The following is a 20,311-nucleotide window of genomic DNA, read 5'->3' on the forward strand; positions in this document are numbered from 1 at the left end:
CCAAATGTTTGAATGGTAGTATAAGCAATGAATTAATAATTCAATTCTTACTAGACTTTTCTACATTTATAACACTAAGTTAAAAAGGCATATAAAAGAGTACCAATTTACCTGTTGACAAGCTGGATGCCGCTTAATGCTGTGGTACCATCCCTACTGATAAACAGTGTTAAGTTGCTGTCTGTGAGAGAAAGAGTGACAGAATGATGAGCTTCAGAGTTGTGAAGGCTTCATAAGTGAGTAGTATTGTAGTATCAGTATTGTATCAGTGTTGAACGTAAATAAATGGGCTAAAGAGGAGTTAATGGTGCTAAACATTTAATACTACCAAATTGCTTCTCAACACACCTTCATTGTTGCTGACATCCGCAAAGTTCTGACTCTGCACAATCTTCTCCACAATATCATCTGCATCGATTCGTGTGTCGTCCACCCATGTGGGATGGCTCTCCACAGAGTCCTTCTTTCTCCTGTGTAGATACATAGATACTTATTTTCTTTCGAATATACTCAGTCACGTTATACTTTGTGTTTAAGCTATATCCCCTTTTTGCTCGTGCAGTTAAACATAAGACAATAAAATAACTTTGAGTGACTCCGCCCACCTTGAGGGTCTGTTTGGGGGCAGAGCAGGGCGAGGGGGACGTGGGGGCCTCTCTGGCTTGACCACCTCTTTCTCCGGCTCTATGGGGCTCTCGATAGTTGTAGACGTGCCTCCTGATGCGTTGCTGCTGCTGGTGGAGGTGTTCCGCCGGTGCTGGGACAGATCTGTCAGGCTGGAGGAGTGAGAGTGCTCTGTGCTGTAGCCTGAGTGAAGGACAAACACAGCCCACAAATCAGTGCATCAGTGACTTGGCAGTTCTCTTGACTATAGCAGTATTGTACAAATGAAAAGTAAAACTCTCCAATGTAAAAAATAAAATATTTTTATGGTTCAATTGAATGCACTGAAAAGAAGAATTTCATTTTCACTTTCATGTATCAATCTCTCAAGTTTTGATCAATAAGTACACTTCATAAATTCAACAAGGGTGCATTAAAATTGATCAAAAGTGACTAAAGACAAAATGTTAAAAAGATTTCTATTTCAAATAAACACTGATCTTTTGATTTTTTGAATTTATCAAAGAATCTTTAAAAAAAATGTATCACTTGTTTCCACAAATAAAAGCAGCAACTGTTTTCAATATTGATAAAAATTAACACGTTTCTTAAACACCAAATCGACATATTAGAAGGATTTCTGAAGAATCACAGATGCTGAAACAATGCTGAAAATTCAGCTTTGACATTACAGAAATAAATTACTATTATTGTATATTAAAAAAGTTATTTTAAATTGTAATCATTTTTCACAATATTACTGTTTTTACTGTGTTTTTGCAGCCTTGGGGAGCATAAGAGGTTTCTTTCAAAAACATTTAAAAAATCTAACAGACCCCAAACTTCTGAACGGTGGTGTATGCATCTAAAACTAAAAAAGGACACTCACGTTCTTTAAGTGAAAATTTATCTCGAAAATGTTTTGTTTTTAGAACACAAAAATCTCTGTATTACTGCTTTTGTGTCCTGTATTATAAAATGCTAAAAGATTATAAGTCTAAATGATTAAATGTAAATGATAGAAGTTTAGATTGAAGTTTTTTTTATTCTGTAATCAGCTATAATCTGTACCTGATGTTCTTTTGATCGTGCCCTGAGTCCCACCTGAGATTTTGCTATGTTGGCTGGCAAAGCTGGAGTTGCGAGAGTGTCCCGTGTGGAACACTTCATCTGGACTGGACAGGTTCTCCTCCAATCCCTGCTGAAGGCCTCCTGAGAACAAACAGCTTCCGGTTGACCCCATTCATTTATAGAACACCAACAGTATACCATTTTCAAGATAGTCCTTACAAAATCATAATAAAATATTTAAACTGAGCATTTTGAATACAATTACAAATGGAGAGCTTTTATCAGCTTGTTAACATTCTCCACAATTTCAGAAGAGATGTGGTCATACCCGAGTGGTTCACAGAGGGTCTGGTTTTGACTGATCGGCGAGTGCCGCCGCCGAGGGGTGCAGAAGAGTGGTCGGCGGTGCCCTCTCCCTTGCGGTCCAGCTGCAGAGAGGGGTCCTGTCCAGCCATGGCAATGGTCTTAGCTGTGCTCACAGGCCTGAGGAAGAGGAGAAAGACAAATTTAGATGTCAGATCATGGTCTCTATGGCCTAAAATACAGGAGGGGTGCTATACTGACCATGGATCAAGAAAATGCACTTTTAACTAGACCAGTGGTTCTCAACTTTACAGAACTCCAAAACTTTCAAGAGCTGAATGTTCTTCAGGAATCACACTTCTAACCAAATCATTGATATGACATTTTTAGTGATTTAATGGATAAGGATTAATGATAAGGATTTGTATAAATATTTTTTACTCACAATTTCTACCTAATAAAATATTTCAGAGCTTGACGTAACTAGAAAAAAGTACATTCTTAATAAAAATGACACAGCATTTACATGACTTTTCCAGGTATAGAAATCACACTTTTAAAATCCATCCAGGTGTTCCAAGACCCTGGTTCTTCTAAGAAAAAACAGTGGTTGAAGGCAGCGAATTAAATTAAGAAGTATCTGGTTTTGTAATTGTTTTAGTGTATTTTAAATCTTGTTTTCCCTTATTTGAAATCACTGTTAGCCATCTTGAGGCTTGAGAAGTCTTCTGAGGGCCACTGGCCTCTGGGAGAAAACTACTGAACTAGACAGATGCAGTATTCAGAAACACAAAGTTACTCTACACTATACAACACACTCACGTTTTGAAGCAGGGATCTCCAGAGAGAAGAGTCATGCCAATGGTAACCTGGGAAGAGATATGAAAATATAATAGAGTTACATATAAAATCATAACATAAAAAGATGTTGATAGTAAAACAGACTGCTTGAGGGAACCTACACATAAAACATAGATTAACATGAGACAAAATTACAAAAATATCTATGATTAATTGTTATCTGTTGTTTTTTCCTTCACATTTTTCCTCCTGACATTTCTAAGAGACAGTGAGTCAGTCAGTCTGTCATTACAGGGACTCATGAGAGGGTTTGAGCAGTCACATCGCCCACACAGTGCAGCGTCTCTAGATGACACTGTTTGTGGTGAGGACAGTGCTTCTGCCTCCTTTTAAAATAAACTCTGAAGTTGCTAAGAATAATGCAGAGAAAGAGGTTCCTGGTGTTTCAAGATGAAAAAGGTAGTGCTTTTGGTCTGACTGACTGAGTGTTGCTGGCCCATCAAAAGGGACATGTCTAGTCTCACTCCTGAAATGAGATAAGAGACGACCAGTAACCACACCTATACGCACAAGCATGTACACAAACAGGGACACACTCACCTTGAGTATAGAGTTGTCCTGCCGAGTGTTCTTGGTGTCGTAGCCCTCCAGTATACAGCAGCGAACCGTGGAGCCTGAACCAGCAAACTCCGCCAAGTTGAGGTCAGCAAAGCCCAGCTGGAGAGACAAAATAAAGATTTTATCACCAGTACATCAGCCATACAAAAAAAGCAGGCTCTAAATGCTCCCAAACAGGTCTTCAAGCGAGTTCTGCAGTATTTCCCCATAGTTATACCATTAGCTTTATGAACATGACACTAGGAATGAGTCAGGACATAAATCTAGGGCTTCATTGTTTTTCCCATTTATCCTTTTTTCATCTTCTAGAATTGTTTATTAAGGGTAAATTTTATTTAGAGTAAAAAAAAAAAAAGTCTGTTAAGCTGTAGAAGCATGAAGGCTAGTTTAGGGAAGAAAGAAAGGAAAGGGTTAACTCTTAAGAGTGCTCTTATATAACTTACAGGCATGTGAAGTTGGCAGAGTCAGTCATGCATGAAATCCCTCTCTGATTCTGACTCGATAAAGGTTTCTCCAACAAGCATGGTTGTTACTTTCTTCATACACTACTCGGCAATCTCCCTCTCTCACTCTTCGTTCTTAACAAAATGTTCTTCGAAAAATTCTATTAACCTTGGTTAATGATATAACGGTAGCTGATATAATTCTTTCCATTTCCTTTATTGAATACCCTACAGTCAGCACTGGTGCACGTGACCAGCTGGCCTTTAAAAATCATTGATGTGTGATATTACAGCAAGGGATAAAGGGACTAATGCAAGGACACACACAGAATAGGTTTTATTATCACACCTCCAACAGTGAGTGAGAAGAAAATTTACCCACTGTAAATATTTTTTAAAAATATATATTTTTACTGGCCATGAAACTATTTTGTATCTATTTTAATACATATTTTCTGTTCCTTTAATAAAAGAATATCATTATATATTAACCTTTATGTTATACACTGACTCTGAATTAAATGACAGAATTAAAAGATTTTGGTGAACTATCCCTGTCAAAAAGTGAGGGTCAGACTATTGTTCTTGCTATTATGTAACAGTTATTAATAAGCTAAATGACTGCAAACTGCAAAAGGCAGGAGAGACTGAGACATAGGTGTATTTTCCCATCTTCTCACGGATCTGTGCATGCATGTGTGCCGTTCCTTATCTATATTTGCTGTTCCACTGCTACCTTTAGAACAAAACATTTCCTCTGACTGGCACACTTCTCCTTTCTAGAAATGACTGCTGTCCTTAAAAGGTTTATGTGGTTTACTCCAGACAATGCTGGTTTTCTGTGCTGTTTCTGAGACTCACAATTACTAAGTGATTGATCAAATTCATGTTAACTCATTTCAAACAGACACCCTGACGAAGGCTTGTAAGCCGCAACGTGTAGGTGTGTACTTGTCACCAGTTTTTAAATGATAAAGCCATTATGAAATAAAGGCTTTTTAACTTTTTTCAACGCTATTCGAGTGCCTTGGAATATCTTTATTTTTTATTTTTTTTGCATTCTCTGCTTTGATGTACTCTCATTACATGTTAACTCATTTCAACTCATGTCAATCAATGTACTGTAGCATTTAAATATCTGTCATAGTAAAGGTTCTCTTTGTTTCATCCTAAAGGTCATATCCAACCCCCTCCTTCCTGTGTTTCTCCCTCATTCCTGGTTACGGTCCATAGATTTGACCTCCCTCATTCCCAAGTTTTGCTGCATCAGCATACAGTTTTGACAGACTGCTCCTGTTCAGGATGCAAGCGATCAGTAAATGAAGAGAAGAGGACACGGATGCACACTCCCAAACAAAACATCCTCCTGTAACTCATTACAAACACAAATGTGCCAAACATGTCTTTCTCTGCAGTAATTTGGCCATGATGACCTTAACCAGCAATCACAATATGTCACATGCCCAAACAACCAGCAGCATTGCTATGAGTGTAACAGTTCTTCAAAGTGCTCCATATATATATATGGAGCACTTTGGAGATCAGTAATGTACATTAAATAAATGAACAAATAACTTTTGAATATATATAAAATCACACTAAGGGCTTTTGTTTAGGGAACGTCTCACATCCTTTGTTCGTTGACACAAGAGAAAGTCCTGCCTGTGTCAGACTTTTCTGTAATTACTAAAAGTGTGTGTTCAGCCTTTTATCTATAGTCTATTATCATTAATTGCTTGAATTTATTGTACAATTAATGTAGGGTGGTACAAGCAATGCCTGATAACTGTGTGATTTAGAGATTCTCAAGGTGTGGAAACACAATTTCTATGACAGGTCCAGACCAGATCACAGAATCCCTAAAACTAACCTCCCACTGCATTACACCATTTATATTTGCTTATGCAGTATTTCCTGGTGTCCTGAGTGCCTCTGAGTACAGTATGAATACTTGTGTGTATATGCATGTGACTCACAAGAGCTTTGTGTTTATAAACATAAAACCCTGAGAAAAAAGAACAGAGCGTGAGAAAGAAATCTGTGATGCTCCCTTAGAGCCAGTATGTAAGGAAGAAACAATCATAAGGAGAGAAAGAAAAAAAAAAGAGAGAAAGGGATGAGGAGAAAGCTCTTACCTTTGAAAAAGTCTTTCCACCTTTAAGTTCCTGGAAGTAAAAAAAAAAAAAAAAAGCAGGTAAGAGATTATTTGTTATGTAATATGTTAGCCTTTGGTGGTGATGCTATGAGGCAAAGGGGGTGAAGGGTAATAAGAGCCATGAGACAGCAGTATGGAGTAAACCAAACATCAGAACTCACTGAATAGCTCCACAATCTGATTGTTAATCAGGATAAGAGTGTTTCTTCACCCACGGGTACTTTTATGTCCCGGGGAGGGGATTGTTTTGGACATTTTATCCAATCATTCATCTTAAATTTTTGCTTCAAATGCCTTTTATGTACAAGTTGTAATGTTTTACCCTCGTCCTATAGACAGTTCTAACTTAAAACATGAAAGTGTATTATAAAAATAGTAATTGTATTTAAAAACTATGATAATGTAACCAAAGACAGAAATAAATAAACTAATTCAGTATATACTGTGAGAAAAGGTATTAAATTTACATTTTACACAAATTACTTGTGTCCCTCAAATGTGCAACAACCAACAATTTTGCCCCAAATAAAGTATTTTCCAGCTCCAGTGTAATTGGTTACAAAAAAGACAAAAATGTCAGTGAAGGGCATACATGTGATGTGATAGATGCAAATTTTTTATTGTGCATCTTAAAATATTGTGCAAAAAGTGTGAAAATGTTATGTAACTGTGTATTTAAGATACATGGGGCCAGATTTACTAAACTGGGCAAATTAGTGTGAGCGCGCAATTCCAAAAAAGCGCTGATGGGAGTGGAAAGTTTTGCACATGATCTACTGACGACGCACACATTAAAGAACAGTGTGTTACTGGTCTAAGATGAGATCTGTGTGTGTGAGTGAGACTAACCTTACGCACAGACACTCTGCAAATACAGGGGTCCAGGACCCCCGTGGCAGGAATGGCACTCATCTTACACACAAAGGAGAACTTCTTTCGCCAGCGAACACAGTTCTCCTGAACCTCCTGCCTGTAGAGAGACAGATAGAGAATGAGTTATCAACATCATTATAAATCTTAGTCCGTCTTTATAAGCCAGCCAGTGGAATATTACAGAGGAGACCACAGATAAAACAAATAACACAATGAACTCTATGATGATTAACAAATGGACAACATAGTCAGTTTGGATGAGTTTTCAGAAAGTTCACAGGGGCAGAGATCATTGTGAAAGTCTGGTCATAGATGAAAAGTTTTCTGCAATCGATTCACCGGTACTTATCACTCTTCACCACAACCGTCCATCTGTGTGAAATAACAGGACTGCACAGGAAACGAGAACGTTAAAGAAACAGATTTGAACCCAGCTGAGCTTTAAGTCATAAATGAAGCCAGACTGTAGCAGTAGAGCTTGTAAAAGAGACTGAACAGTATGAAATGCCAAAGGAAACTTTACCATTGTCATCCTTTCATCTCTGCAGACCTATTTGATGAAAGTGGGTCAGTGTGTTCTCTTTTCACTTTCTGTTATGTTCCTTCTCATCATCCTCCATTCCTGCAGCTCTTTTGCATTGCACCACTCTCTTACACCCCCACCACTTTCATAAACTCTCTCCAAAGGCTGCATAGTAAAACGTTTTTTCTTCTTCTTTCTTTTAAATTTGTACGATAAAAATTGTGTTCATTTCGTAGTGAAAAGTTAAAGTTAGATGTTATGTTGTTGCTGGTCTTTATTTATTAACAATTATTAATTTATAACCCATCAAGTTTTCCAAAACACAATTAGGCTAAGCAAAATAAATCCAGTCTGTTAATATAATTTAATGAAAATGATTATTATCATAATTCATAGTAATATTGTGTAATTACATTGTCAAAATGCATAGATTCACACAGAATATTTTACTGAGCATTTGCATTGTATTTCTATTGCAGTCGGATCCATCATTTTATTTTATTTTTTTAATACATCGATTTCAGTTTGGGAACCACACTTTGGAAATATTTTAAGATATGATCTTTTCGGATTTTTACCCACTTAACATCAACTGAGGCTTTACACATGATGTTATGGAGCCTTTTTTATTTATGAGTTAGATTTGTCTCAAAAATACTTTTGCTAAATATAATTTAGCCACTTCTAACATAAGTTAAGGCACTGTGAAATAACAAAACATGAATATTTTTATTAAGTAACATTCACAAAGTTTAATATATTCTGCAAAAAAAAAAAAAAAAGGTTGCTATTTGTTAGTTCATATTACTTAATGCATTAACTATAACTAATATTAACAAATGAGACCTTATTGTAAAGTGTTACCAAATAAACTATATCTAATATACAGTGAGGAAAATAAGTATTTGAACACCCTGCTATTTTGCAAGTTCTCCCACTAGGAAATCATGGAGGGGTCTGAAATTGTCATCGTAGGTGCATGTCCACTGTGAGAGACATAATCTAAAAAAAAATCCAGAAATCACAATGTATGATTTTTTAACTATTTATTTGTATGATACAGCTGCAAATAAGTATTTGAACACCTGTCTATCAGCTAGAATTCTGACCCTCAAAGACCTGTTAGTCTGCCTTTAAAATGTCCACCTCCACTCCATTTATTATCCTAAATTAGATGCACCTGTTTGAGGTCGTTAGCTGCATAAAGACACCTGTCCACCCCATACAATCAGTAAGAATCCGACTACTAACATGGCCAAGACCAAAGAGCTGTCCAAAGACACTAGAGACAAAATTGTACACCTCCACAAGGCTGGAAAGGGCTACGGGGAAATTGCCAAGCAGCTTGGTGAAAAAAGGTCCACTGTTGGAGCAATCATTAGAAAATGGAAGAAGCTAAACATGACTGTCAATCTCCCTCGGACTGGGGCTCCATGCAAGATCTCACCTCGTGGGGTCTCAATGATCCTAAGAAAGAACTACACGGGAGGAGCTGGTCAATGACCTGAAAAGAGCTGGGACCACCGTTACACTAAGACGTCATGGTTTGAAATCATGCATGGCACGGAAGGTTCCCCTGCTTAAACCAGCACATGTCAAGGCCCGTCTTAAGTTTGCCAATGACCATTTGGATGATCCAGAGGAGTCATGGGAGAAAGTCATGTGGTCAGATGAGACCAAAATATAACTTTTTGGTCATAATTCCACTGAACGTGTTTGGAGGAAGAAGAATGATGAGTATCATCCCAAGAACACCATCCCTACTGTGAAGCATGGGGGTGGTAGCATCATGCTTTGGGGGTGTTTTTCTGCACATGGGACAGGGCGACTGCACTGTATTAAGGAGAGGATGACCGGGGCCATGTATTGCGAGATTTTGGGGAACAACCTCCTTCCCTCAGTTAGAGCATTGAAGATGGGTCGAGGCTGGGTCTTCCAACATGACAATGACCCGAAGCACACAGCCAGGATAACCAAGGAGTGGCTCTGTAAGAAGCATATCAAGGTTCTGGCGTGGCCTAGCCAGTCTCCAGACCTAAACCCAATAGAGAATCTTTGGAGGGAGCTCAAACTCCGTGTTTCTCAGCGACAGCCCAGAAACCTGACTGATCTAGAGAAGATCTGTGTGGAGGAGTGGGCCAAAATCCCTCCTGCAGTGTGTGCAAACCTGGTGAAAAACTACAGGAAACGTTTGACCTCTGTAATTGCAAACAAAGGCTACTGTACCAAATATTAACATTGATTTTCTCAGGTGTTCAAATACTTATTTGCAGCTGTATCATACAAATAAATAGTTAAAAAATCATACATTGTGATTTCTGGATTTTTTTTTTTAGATTATGTCTCTCACAGTGGACATGCACCTACGATGACAATTTCAGACCCCTCCATGATTTCTAAGTGGGAGAACATGCAAAATAGCAGGGTGTTCAAATACTTATTTTCCTCACTGTATTCTGTAAACATTAGAAGATATACTTAATCTCATCTATCTATATATTTTTTTTTTCCTGTATATTGACCTGGGAAGTCTGTCCGCAGTGGTGGGGCTCTTTTCATGATTTTAAATTTTCTGCTATTCCAACTAAATTCTGTAGGGACATTATTTGGCCCCAAATATGGAGACTGTAATCACAAAACTAAGCACTGTTGTGTCTGTCTCACTAGATAAAGCTCTTTGACTAAGTTATCCTTCATATTGTACAGTGTCTGGAGTCAGATTTGATGGCCTCCTCCAGTCCTTTATTTACCCTGGGCTTGTTGCCAAGGCATCTGTTCCTGATATCCGCCAGCGTGCCAGGGAAAATGAGAGCGGATAACTGCACATCCATTACCCGAGTGTGACCCTGAACGGGCCGGCCCTCCACCAGTACCACACACAAACCCCAACTGCTGATGGGCTACAGGTCACGTTTGACTCAGCTAGATGTGTCTGATAACAATGATAGACTTGCATCCCAGACTAAACAGTTAGTAATCAAAGCGAAAATCTGTCCCACTTTCAAAGCAGATTGTGAACCCAAACTAATCTGACTTTTTAGTTCATATTACACAGTGAAGCTGAGGACTTCCAAACTCACTCCACATGACAGACACACATGTCTGGAGCTACAGCCGCTAGCTCTGAGTTCTTCCAGAGTCTGAGTAACATCCCATGGCTTTGTTCAGTTGAGTGAGAAAGTGTTTCCTTCCTGTTCTCTGAGCAACATCAGACACTCACAAGTCCCTCTGAAACACTCGAGCACCTGTCAGCTCACAGCTGGAGGATGACGCAAAGATCACACCAAGACACTACTGGCGGTCTGAAGATCAGAGGACAGCAGAATATTGCATTTTCATCCTTAAGTATTGAAAAAACAAACCTCACAGAAAAAGCATGAATGATCAAAAATGAGCTTTGTAATATACAGTAATGTGGTGTGATGAAATCACAGAGAGCTTACATATTAGCTGAATGTTATAATCTACAAGACAATTTACATCCTGTTCCTTCAAGTTCTGTCTCATACATTTGTCACACATACACATGCTATTGGCAGTTCACGAAAACACTGTGGCAAAGCATTACTGGACAAAACTATAGCGGTATTCAGTCATGACATTAAGTTCTAGGACAATCTGGAAGGCCATAGGCTTTCTCAGGAATTCCTAATGGGTTTTTAGAAAACAAGTTTAAAATGTATGAGTAACAACGTCAGTGGTTATTATTACCTGGAAAGACTCTGAAGTTTTGTTCTACAAAATAAATTACACAACATAGTCAGATTTTGAAACTGCTATGTGCTTTGAAAACTATATGAAACAAAAGTTACTACTAAACAAAAGGACATTAATGGCTGTCCCATTTATTAAGCACATAAATTCATTCATACAAATAAATATACACATCATTTATATTATATTATACATATATCAATTATATTAAATAAATAAACAAACACAGCTTCAAATCAAATTCAGCAACCGAGCTAGAATTTAAAAGGCATTCTCAAATTCAGTTCTGAAAGGCGCATAACCCCGGTGAACATCAAACAGAAGACGGATGAAAGACAATGCGTCTCTGCATGGGGTCCATTTACATAGGGCAAAACACATAACAATCAGCTACTAGGTTGAATGATTAAATTACAGTACTCACTCCCTCTCACACACACAAACCAACAGACAGATATGGACTGTTAAAAGTGGTGTCCTAGATATGCTCAGATGATATTTACTCAGCGTGACTAAGAACGCCCTGTGACTGAACAAATGCAGATTGGAGCTTAACCCTGGTTCTACATGGATCCATAAAACCGCACACACAGAGAGAGAGAGAGAGAGAGAGAGAGAGAGAGAGAGAGAGAGAGAGAGAGAGAGAGAGAGAGAGAGAGAGAGAGAGAGAGAGAGAGAGAGAGAGAGAGAGAGAGAGAGAGAGAGAGAGAGAGAGAGAGAGAGAGAGAGAGAGAGAGAGAGAGAGAGAGAGAGAGAGAGAGAGAGAGACTACTATCTAAAAGTCCTGCACTCCACTACAAAGTCGTTGTTACTAAACACACTTCAGATGGGAAAGATAATCTGTTGTATGAGTAACCTGGAAAGCATTAAATGCCTGCTAAGTCACTTGAGCCACAATGAAAACATTTCAATTTACTGTAACAACTAATTACATCTGTGACGTGTGCAAAGCTGATAAAACTTCCATCTTTTCACAATTAGGTGACAAGGTACTTTTCCATTATGAAGCAATTTCTTTTTGTCACTTCTTTTGACAAATTTGAAGAAAAAAAAAGGAAAGAAATTAGCCAGCCAACTCAGCTAGCTGTGGATAACTTAACTTACTCTACAGATCCACTTTTTCTGTAGTAAAACATAATGGGATGGTGTGAAAGAGTGGTTAAACATCACAACTGGTAGGTTTGAATCACATGAGGGATGATCTGTGAGTTATTACTGCTGTGCCCTTGAGGAAAGAAGTGAACCCTTGGATGCTCCAGCGGGACTGTCCAAACACACACACACACACACACACACACACACACACACACACACACACACACACACACACCGATGCTGATAAAAGGGCTGATATATGAGTGATATCCACAATATCTGGCATATGTGAGACTGTGGTATAATGTTTAACAACATAATTAACAACAGACTATTTCTTGTTTGATAACTGATATAATATCATGACATCTAATTATGTGACCCTCCTTAGTCATAATTGTAATCAAATGATAGCAAGCTCATTAATGTGTAAACCCTCATAGACCTCATTAGAGTTTAATAAACAAGGATGGGTCCTCTCTGGACTCACATCTCAATGCCAAAACAATGATTAGTTTGCTCTTGTTATGAAGATGTGAAATCATCAGCGTCATCGGTATCTGGTGTTAGGGTCTGGTTTCACAGCTTTTATTTCAGAGGATGCTCTTTATGTCACACATTTGCAGTTCCTCTATGTCTTCCTCTTTCTATAGGCTTTCAAGAGACATTTTGAGGATTTTAAATGCAAACTACCAATGTATTTCTCCAATTGTGCGAATGAGGAGATGTTTGCATTTCTAAGTTACTAGACTAACAATTTACACTGAAGGAGAGACCCAAGCTATGACGACTAATATCATACAGACTTGGTGTGTGGGCTTTTTTGAATTGGACCAAGCACATGGCAATGCTCTAGAAACCACACAAAACATCTTAGCAACTGCATAGCATCACATTAACAGTCACTGAGAATAACTAAGAATTAGCATATGTGCTAATGCAAAGGCAAGAAGCACTTGCACATTCTTTAGAAATTAAAAGAGGAAAAAAGTTAACCTCAAATTCATATTATACAAAAGGATTGCTGCTTCAGTATGACATTTTGGCTATTTTCACCCACTTTTGGTTGTGAAACTAAAGGTTCAAATTGCAGCTAACTGGCTGGGAAAGTGTTAATCAGATGACAATAACTTGCGTAGTTTATGATGTATTAAAAAGGCACGGCTGTGCAATTTTCCAGTGGGCTAACTGACCTTGACAGAGTAAACAGAAAGAAAGAGAAGGCAAAGACAATGTGAAGACACTGTTGATCAGTAATCTTGATCCCTTTAGCTTTAGGGTGCTACTTTTAATCATTACACATAATAAAATGAATAAACAACTTAATATAACTGCATGCCCAGATAAAATATTCTTTGTCCCACTTGTGGACATGTGGAATAAAGTTTAGAGTGGAAATTACATAAGCACTGCTTTGTATACATGTGAAAGTAAACAATAAAAACACAGCTAATATGTTTGTCTCAGTGAACACTACCATTTAAGAGCTTGGGGTCAGTAGATTTAAAAAAAAACATTTTTTTAAGAAATGAATACTTTTATTTAGCAAGGACACATTAAATTGAAAGTAAAAATGTTTAAATCGTTAAGAATGATTCTATTTCAAATGAATGCAGCTTTGGTGAGTATTATGAGACCTCTTTCAAAAACATTACAAAATCTTACCAAACCCAAACTTTAAGTGGTGGCGTGTAAATTGCTGCACAAATATTAAAAAACAACAACATTTGACTTTTATGCAGCTGAAAAGTAATGAAACAGTAAGCCAATTCTTCAAGAGAAAGTCATTTTAATGAAATCCCCTATCTCTCTGCAGCTTGATCTAAATTTGCATCCTCTCTCTCCCTCTCTCTTATTCACACACACACACACAGTAAATGTACAGTTAATCTCCACTGTTATATAAGGCCCTTCCCACAGGTGTGTCATGTCACTCCAGGAAGAGTCATTCTTACATAACCCTGTTCTTCTGTCAAGCTGCTCACCTGCCGCTCATGAGGGATAGCTGGTTACACTAAAGCTAACTCATGTGAGTGCCAATGAGAGACATTCAACTTAAAGCAAACAGAAACAGAGCAAACACACACGCACATCTCTCTCTCTCTCTCATTTCAAACTTGTAAAAACTTCAGAAAACACTTCAAAGCATGCAGACAGGTGCAAACAGGCTCAGACTGTTGACATGACGAAACACGACAGAGGAAGTCAAAGACACCAGCATGTGAAGAGCATGTAAATGTAAACACAATGGAAATAATAGCTCGCAGCTATTACAGAGTCTAATGCCACAAGTTTTGCATTTCTGAACTCAACATTTTTTAACGCTGAATAGCTGTTTTTGAACACATTAAAGCTCCACCCTTGGAAACGGTGAACCTAAAACCCGAAAATTACACAAGGCTCCCTTTAAGAAGGATTTGTCAATTAGTCATTCTGGCAAGATGGTTTTGAAAATATGTACTTTTGCGCATCCTTATTCAGTAAACACTGGGATTTTGTGCTCTTATAATGGAGACGGTTAAAAGATCCTTCTACAGTTTCTTCATTTTGTGTGTGCCTGAAGTCCAATTATAATGTTAGTGAAAGTTTTTGGCAGCAAGACAGACATCATTTTGTCTTCCCACCCTCTCTCTGACCCCAATAATTAAACAGGCTGTTTTTGCTACTGCAAATTTAAATCTTAAATGTTAATATGTAAGTGATCTCTGTTAAGACTGGATAACCTCTTTGCATGTAAAAGGCTCTCCTCACATTGCTGACATATACATTTGTTATGTCAACATGGGCAATTTACAAAGCCCTTAAAATACATGGTAATTGGGGGGGGTGAGCTGGGAGTAAAAATTATGTTTCATAATGCTTTTGTGTTGACTTGCAAAACTTTTACATTTCCCAAAGAAACTTCACATTCGCTCGCACCACTTTTGTGTTTTTTGAAAGCGAATGCCGAGTATCTTGGAGGAACACAACTTTTGCAAACGAATGTCCCTTTTGGGGCTCTGTAGCAATCAAATTCTACTGTGCTCAACTTAGTTTCAATAAACCCTCTAAGTGGACTTGGCCGGTATTTCTGAAAGTTTAATAGCATACATTGAACACTTTTATATCAAAAGAGCAAGAAGAATCCTGCATACGTCCCCTTTAACTACATGGAAAAGGACGTTCACACACAAGCACATCTGTGTAAAATCTGTAACAGAGATCAGAGAGGCAGCAGATGCATTCCTCATCTGGATTGGGGAGAACAGGAATGACGAAGGAGGGAATCAAGCTGGTGAGAGGAATGAAAATGAGTCATACACAACATACAACCATGCACATGTACACTCACATGCATCCACAAAATACAGACACACACCTATAGTACAGTGGGAGAAAAATAACAAAGCATATGGGATGAGTACAAATGTAACATAAACTAAAGGAAAATAAACAACATGACCTACTTCACTGATACACATGTTATTAAGTTGCACTGAGGTCATGTTGGCTGCTGAAAAGAACAATGGATTTGACGTGGATGTGTGATCACTTGCAAGTGAGCTCACCACAAGGGTCTATATTGAGCACAAAAGATAGATGTATTGAGAAGATATGCTCACACACTTTCCATATACGGAAGCACAGAGGTCTGGGTAATGAGACTGAAACGTGTCTAAGGCCCCGTTTACACCTGGTATTAAGATGTGTTTTGGTTGATCGGATCACAAGTAGACGAAGGAGACATACCCATTTACACCTGGTGTTTTAATCTGTCTATTTTGTCCACTTTAAACCATTTCTGTCTGGATTTTTACGAGGGGAAGAATGCGTTCATTCACAAGTTCTACAAGGGGAAGAATGCAGATTTTCAATCCGAATGCGTTTTCGACTATCTTTGGAAGTGGTCAAAAGCGGACAAGCTCAAAATGTTTTAGATCCCGCTTACACCTGTATTTAGCATCGTCCACTTATGATCTGATCGACCAAAATGCATATTAATAGCAGGTGTAAACAGGGCCTAAGAGCAATGTGACAATCATGTCCGCACTGAACATGAATAAGCGAACATGAAAACAGTGTAACACTATATCACATTTACATTTAATCATTTAGCAGATGCTTTTGTCCAAAGTGACTTACAAATGATGAGAACAATAGAAGCATTTAAACCAACAAAAGAGCAACAATATATAAGTGCTGTGACAAGTCCCAGTTAGTCTAGCACAGTACCCATAGCAAGTTTATTTCTATTAGAAATAGAAAGTGTTAGTATTAATGGCTAAAGACTCAGCAGCTCAGGTTGAGTTAGGCAGGTCATTCCACCAGCAGGGAACAGTCATGGTAAAGGTCTGTGCAAGTGATTTTGTGCCTCTTTTGGATGGTAACGCAAGCTTTTGGAGGGCACACTGAAAAGCTAGCCTATTGTTTAAAGTCGCCATGAAATCAAAATGTGCAATTCTTATTTTTTTTTATGGAATATTGCTGCATTTATTATAAATGAATTATCTATGCACGTTGTTATTTTTTTTAATAAATGCCCTCGTTATCTCTAATAAAAAAAACTTCCCGTCCCTCTTGCGCTGACATCTCTTCTCTGATGACGCGTTTACTGGAGCGAGGGTGGGACAACCTGTCAATCACTTGAGATGACAGCATGGACAAAATCAAGCCTAGCTCTACATTTTTTCTTGTTCCAGAAGCCATTTTCACCCTGATAACCAATCACTATAGGGAAGAAAATAAAACATTGGAACTTACGTTTTATACTGACTTTAATGTATGGGGGAGCTGGAATATGGACCAATGAGATTTCACAAGGAAAACATATCACTTTGCTCACTTCTTTTTTTTTATCAAGTCACACCTGATTAGGACCTGACTTGAGATGTAATGAGGTGAAGAACATTTTACAGGCCCTTGATGTGTTAGTTTTTGTGTAAAGTTTTCTGCCCGTTGGTTGATGAGACCCCACTACTTGCTTTATAAGCTGCAGCTAGGGTTCAGTGCCACAGAAAATTGAGTGCAACATTCCAAAAACTGTGTTTCGTAACAGCACGAGGGAAACGGGCACGTGCTGCATCTTAAAACGTGACCGACTCACGTTAAAATGTATTAAACTCACGAAGATTATCAGACCTAATGTATTATTCACAGTTCTCTCCATCATGTTGTGATGCAAGGCACTGGAGTGGCTGATATCTATATTTCATCACTCTGCAGAGCTCATTAGCTTAGTGGAGCATCTAGTGCCCGGCTGTCAAACAACACCGCCTGTGGACAAAATAAGGCCCGTAAAATTTGCAATTAAATCACCACAGGAGAAAAAAAAAACAAGCAAAAATTTTGTTTACTGGAAAGTAATTTTTACAGAGCTTAGGCTATTCCTTAAAAAACAAAACAAAAAAAAAAACCATGATTTTTTAGTTGGAAAAAATATATTTTTTAATAAACACTACTGTTCAAGTCTCTGTGTATTTATATAACTCCGCTATAGTTTACTTGCTTTGGTCCAGACCAAATACAATATTGATTTTTTGTTTGTTTGGTGTGGTTCGCTTTCACACTGCCTTTTTTGCAAGTGAACCAAAATTTGTAAACAAAACCACACGTGTTCATTGGACAGAAATTCTCAAGCAGGGAAAAGCAGGAAGTGCAAAAAACAGGCTAATGATGGAGATCTTTCATAGTGCGATTTTTATTCTTTTACTGATTTGGTGTTTCAAGCTAGTAACGCAATATGAAGAAACTTATGAGCATCATTTGATACAATGTCATCTATACGATGTTGTAATTAGGATTTTGGAAAGACGAAGATGTGCTGCAAGATGGTTTCGGCGGAGAAAGCATGCTCTTAACTGATAAAGTTCATACATTATTAAAAACAAGTGAACAGTCAGTAATAAAATAAGAACAAATACACAAATTACAAGTAGAGATGAATAGTAAATAAAGTTATTAAGTCTAACAGTAGTATTCAGGTACAGAAATTAATAATTAAGCCTAAATGTAAAATAACACTATTTGTTCACTGTAGAAATGAAATATAGTTTCATCTTTGTTAAAGCTGTATTTTGTTGTTTTATTAACATTTAATATATAGACAACAGTAGGAATATTAGGTGTCTGCTGTCACTTTAAGACCGAACGCACAGACCGAAAAAAAACGGACAAACATCTGGTTTCTTTCTCAGCTGTTCACTTATGACATAACTGAGAGAATACTTGCTGAGACGGATATTTTGATGAGTGTTTTCTCTCTCTCTCTCTGCACGCTTCGGGTGCGTGCGGCGAGTCCCAATTTCTTCTTCTGCATTTAAAATTGTTTGAATGTGTAAATTGGTAAGACAAAACACGTCTAAATTATAAACTTTCACTCTATGATGGTTAAATTTAGCAGTTAATCCGTGAATCACATGGGTGCCGAACCGTGGAGCCTGGTTCGTACAGATCAACTGCGATCCGTTGCACCCCTAATGTGCAACAAACATTTCATCACCCCAAATTACATAGTAAAAATCTGACCCTGTCAAAAAAGGTGCAGTGCTTTCTACAATTGAGTCGGGTCATGTTCACACCTTAAATAAACTGTACCAGAGTTCGTTTGGAACCGGACCAAGAACACCAGCTGGGTCTCGGTACGGTTGTTTGGTCCGCACCCGAGTGCGATTGTTGTATTCACACCTGCCCAAAAGATCCGCACCAAGGGGGGAAACGAACTTGAGTTCGATTCAATCGAACCAAACAAGACAGGTGTGAATACACCCTTATTCTCAACAAGACTACATTTATTTGGTCAAAATACAATAAAAACAGCAATATTGTGAAATAATATTACAAATAAAGGAGTCATGAAATGCATTTTCATATCTTTATATTGTTTCTGGAGGTTAGCTTATGATTTTAACAAAGTTGTTTGTTTTTAAAAACAATCATTTTGAAATGAAACTTGCAGTATGTTATTATTGAATTTCCATTTCATGAACCCTTTAAAATAAGTTTTCTATTTCTAATATATTTTTAAATGTATTCCTGTGATGGCAAAGCTGGATTTTCAGCAGCCATTACTCCAGTCTTCAGAAATCATTCTATGCTGAGTTGGTTCTCAAGAAACATTTCGTATTATTATTATCAACGTTGAAAACAGTTGAGCTGCTTAAAGGGTTAGTTGACCCAAAAATGTAGTGTAACAGCGCAGCACAAAGTCAGAATGTAGACTCACTATGTCGCTTGAAAAACTTATGGTTGAGCCACTGTAGGACTATTTTAAACATTTTCTTTACTAACTTTCTGGGCCGGCAAGTTTCAATTACAGAGAAGCCTATGGAGAAGTGAGCCAGCTCTCAGATTTAATCAAAAATATCTTAATTTGTGTTCTGAAGATGAACGAAAGTCTTAGGGGGTTGGAACAACATGAGGGCGAGTAAATTACTGACAGAATTTTTGGGTGAACTAACCCTTTCATATTTCTGGAAACATGATAAAAAAATGTCTTCAGGATTTATTTATTTATTTATTTTATTAATAGAAAGTTCAGAAGAACAGCATTTATTTTTTGTAACATTATTCATTTCTGTACTGTCCCTTTTGATCAATGTAATGCAGAATAGCTATCTAAAAGTATTAATTTACTGCCCAAAAACTTTTGAACTGTTGTGCATGTGTGTAAATATTGTAACATGTCTTTCATAAGGGGACTTTTGCAGCTTATTCATCATTTTTAACATTTTTTCTACATACCCTCATGGAGTATAAACCTCTAATTGTGCGCAAGAGTGAGGTATGACATCGTCTTGGCGTAAACACAATAACAGCATTCCAGATGTTCCAGCAAGAGCATCAATCTTCTTCCAGAGCAAAGACTACAATGCTAAGGTCATCCCTCACAAACTTTTCACCTCCCTCTAGAAACACCCTGCTGAGACAGAAGATTGTTGATGTTGTCGCGTGTGTGTTAAGCAGACTACGGCAGAGGAAATAAAACACTTTTGATTGAGTGTGGATAATATTCTGTTAATATAATGTTTAGCCTCATCCAATCTGGTGACGGCAGTCGAATCAGCCTTTTAAACCGAGTGTTTGTTCTGAAATCTCGCTGAGGTCTTTACATCTTTGCCCTTTAGTCAACACAAG

The 20,311-nt window shown here is 37.8% G+C and overlaps 1 protein-coding gene across 2 annotated transcripts in view; it reads right to left on the reverse strand.

Annotated features, from left to right (window-relative positions):
* eeig1b (estrogen-induced osteoclastogenesis regulator 1b) overlaps nucleotides 1-20,311 on the reverse strand; it is a 36,716-nt gene that overhangs the window by 2,490 nt on the left and 13,915 nt on the right. The window contains exons 4-12 of one of the 2 annotated variants that reach the window (XM_084113749.1): nucleotides 6,844-6,964; nucleotides 5,975-6,004; nucleotides 3,379-3,495; nucleotides 2,800-2,846; nucleotides 2,003-2,157; nucleotides 1,708-1,815; nucleotides 606-807; nucleotides 349-470; nucleotides 112-181 (exon numbers count right to left, since the gene is read on the reverse strand). In XM_084113749.1, the coding sequence (XP_083969875.1) occupies nucleotides 112-181; nucleotides 349-470; nucleotides 606-807; nucleotides 1,708-1,815; nucleotides 2,003-2,157; nucleotides 2,800-2,846; nucleotides 3,379-3,495; nucleotides 5,975-6,004; nucleotides 6,844-6,964 (972 nt within the window). Of the gene's footprint in view, nucleotides 1-111; nucleotides 182-348; nucleotides 471-605; nucleotides 808-1,674; nucleotides 1,816-2,002; nucleotides 2,158-2,799; nucleotides 2,847-3,378; nucleotides 3,496-5,974; nucleotides 6,005-6,843; nucleotides 6,965-20,311 lie in introns of both variants that reach the window. The other variant, XM_084113748.1, reaches the window with a different exon arrangement.

This window comes from Abramis brama (genome assembly GCF_963993115.1).
Source record: "Abramis brama genome assembly, chromosome: 5".
Lineage (NCBI taxonomy): Eukaryota > Metazoa > Chordata > Actinopteri > Cypriniformes > Leuciscidae > Abramis > Abramis brama.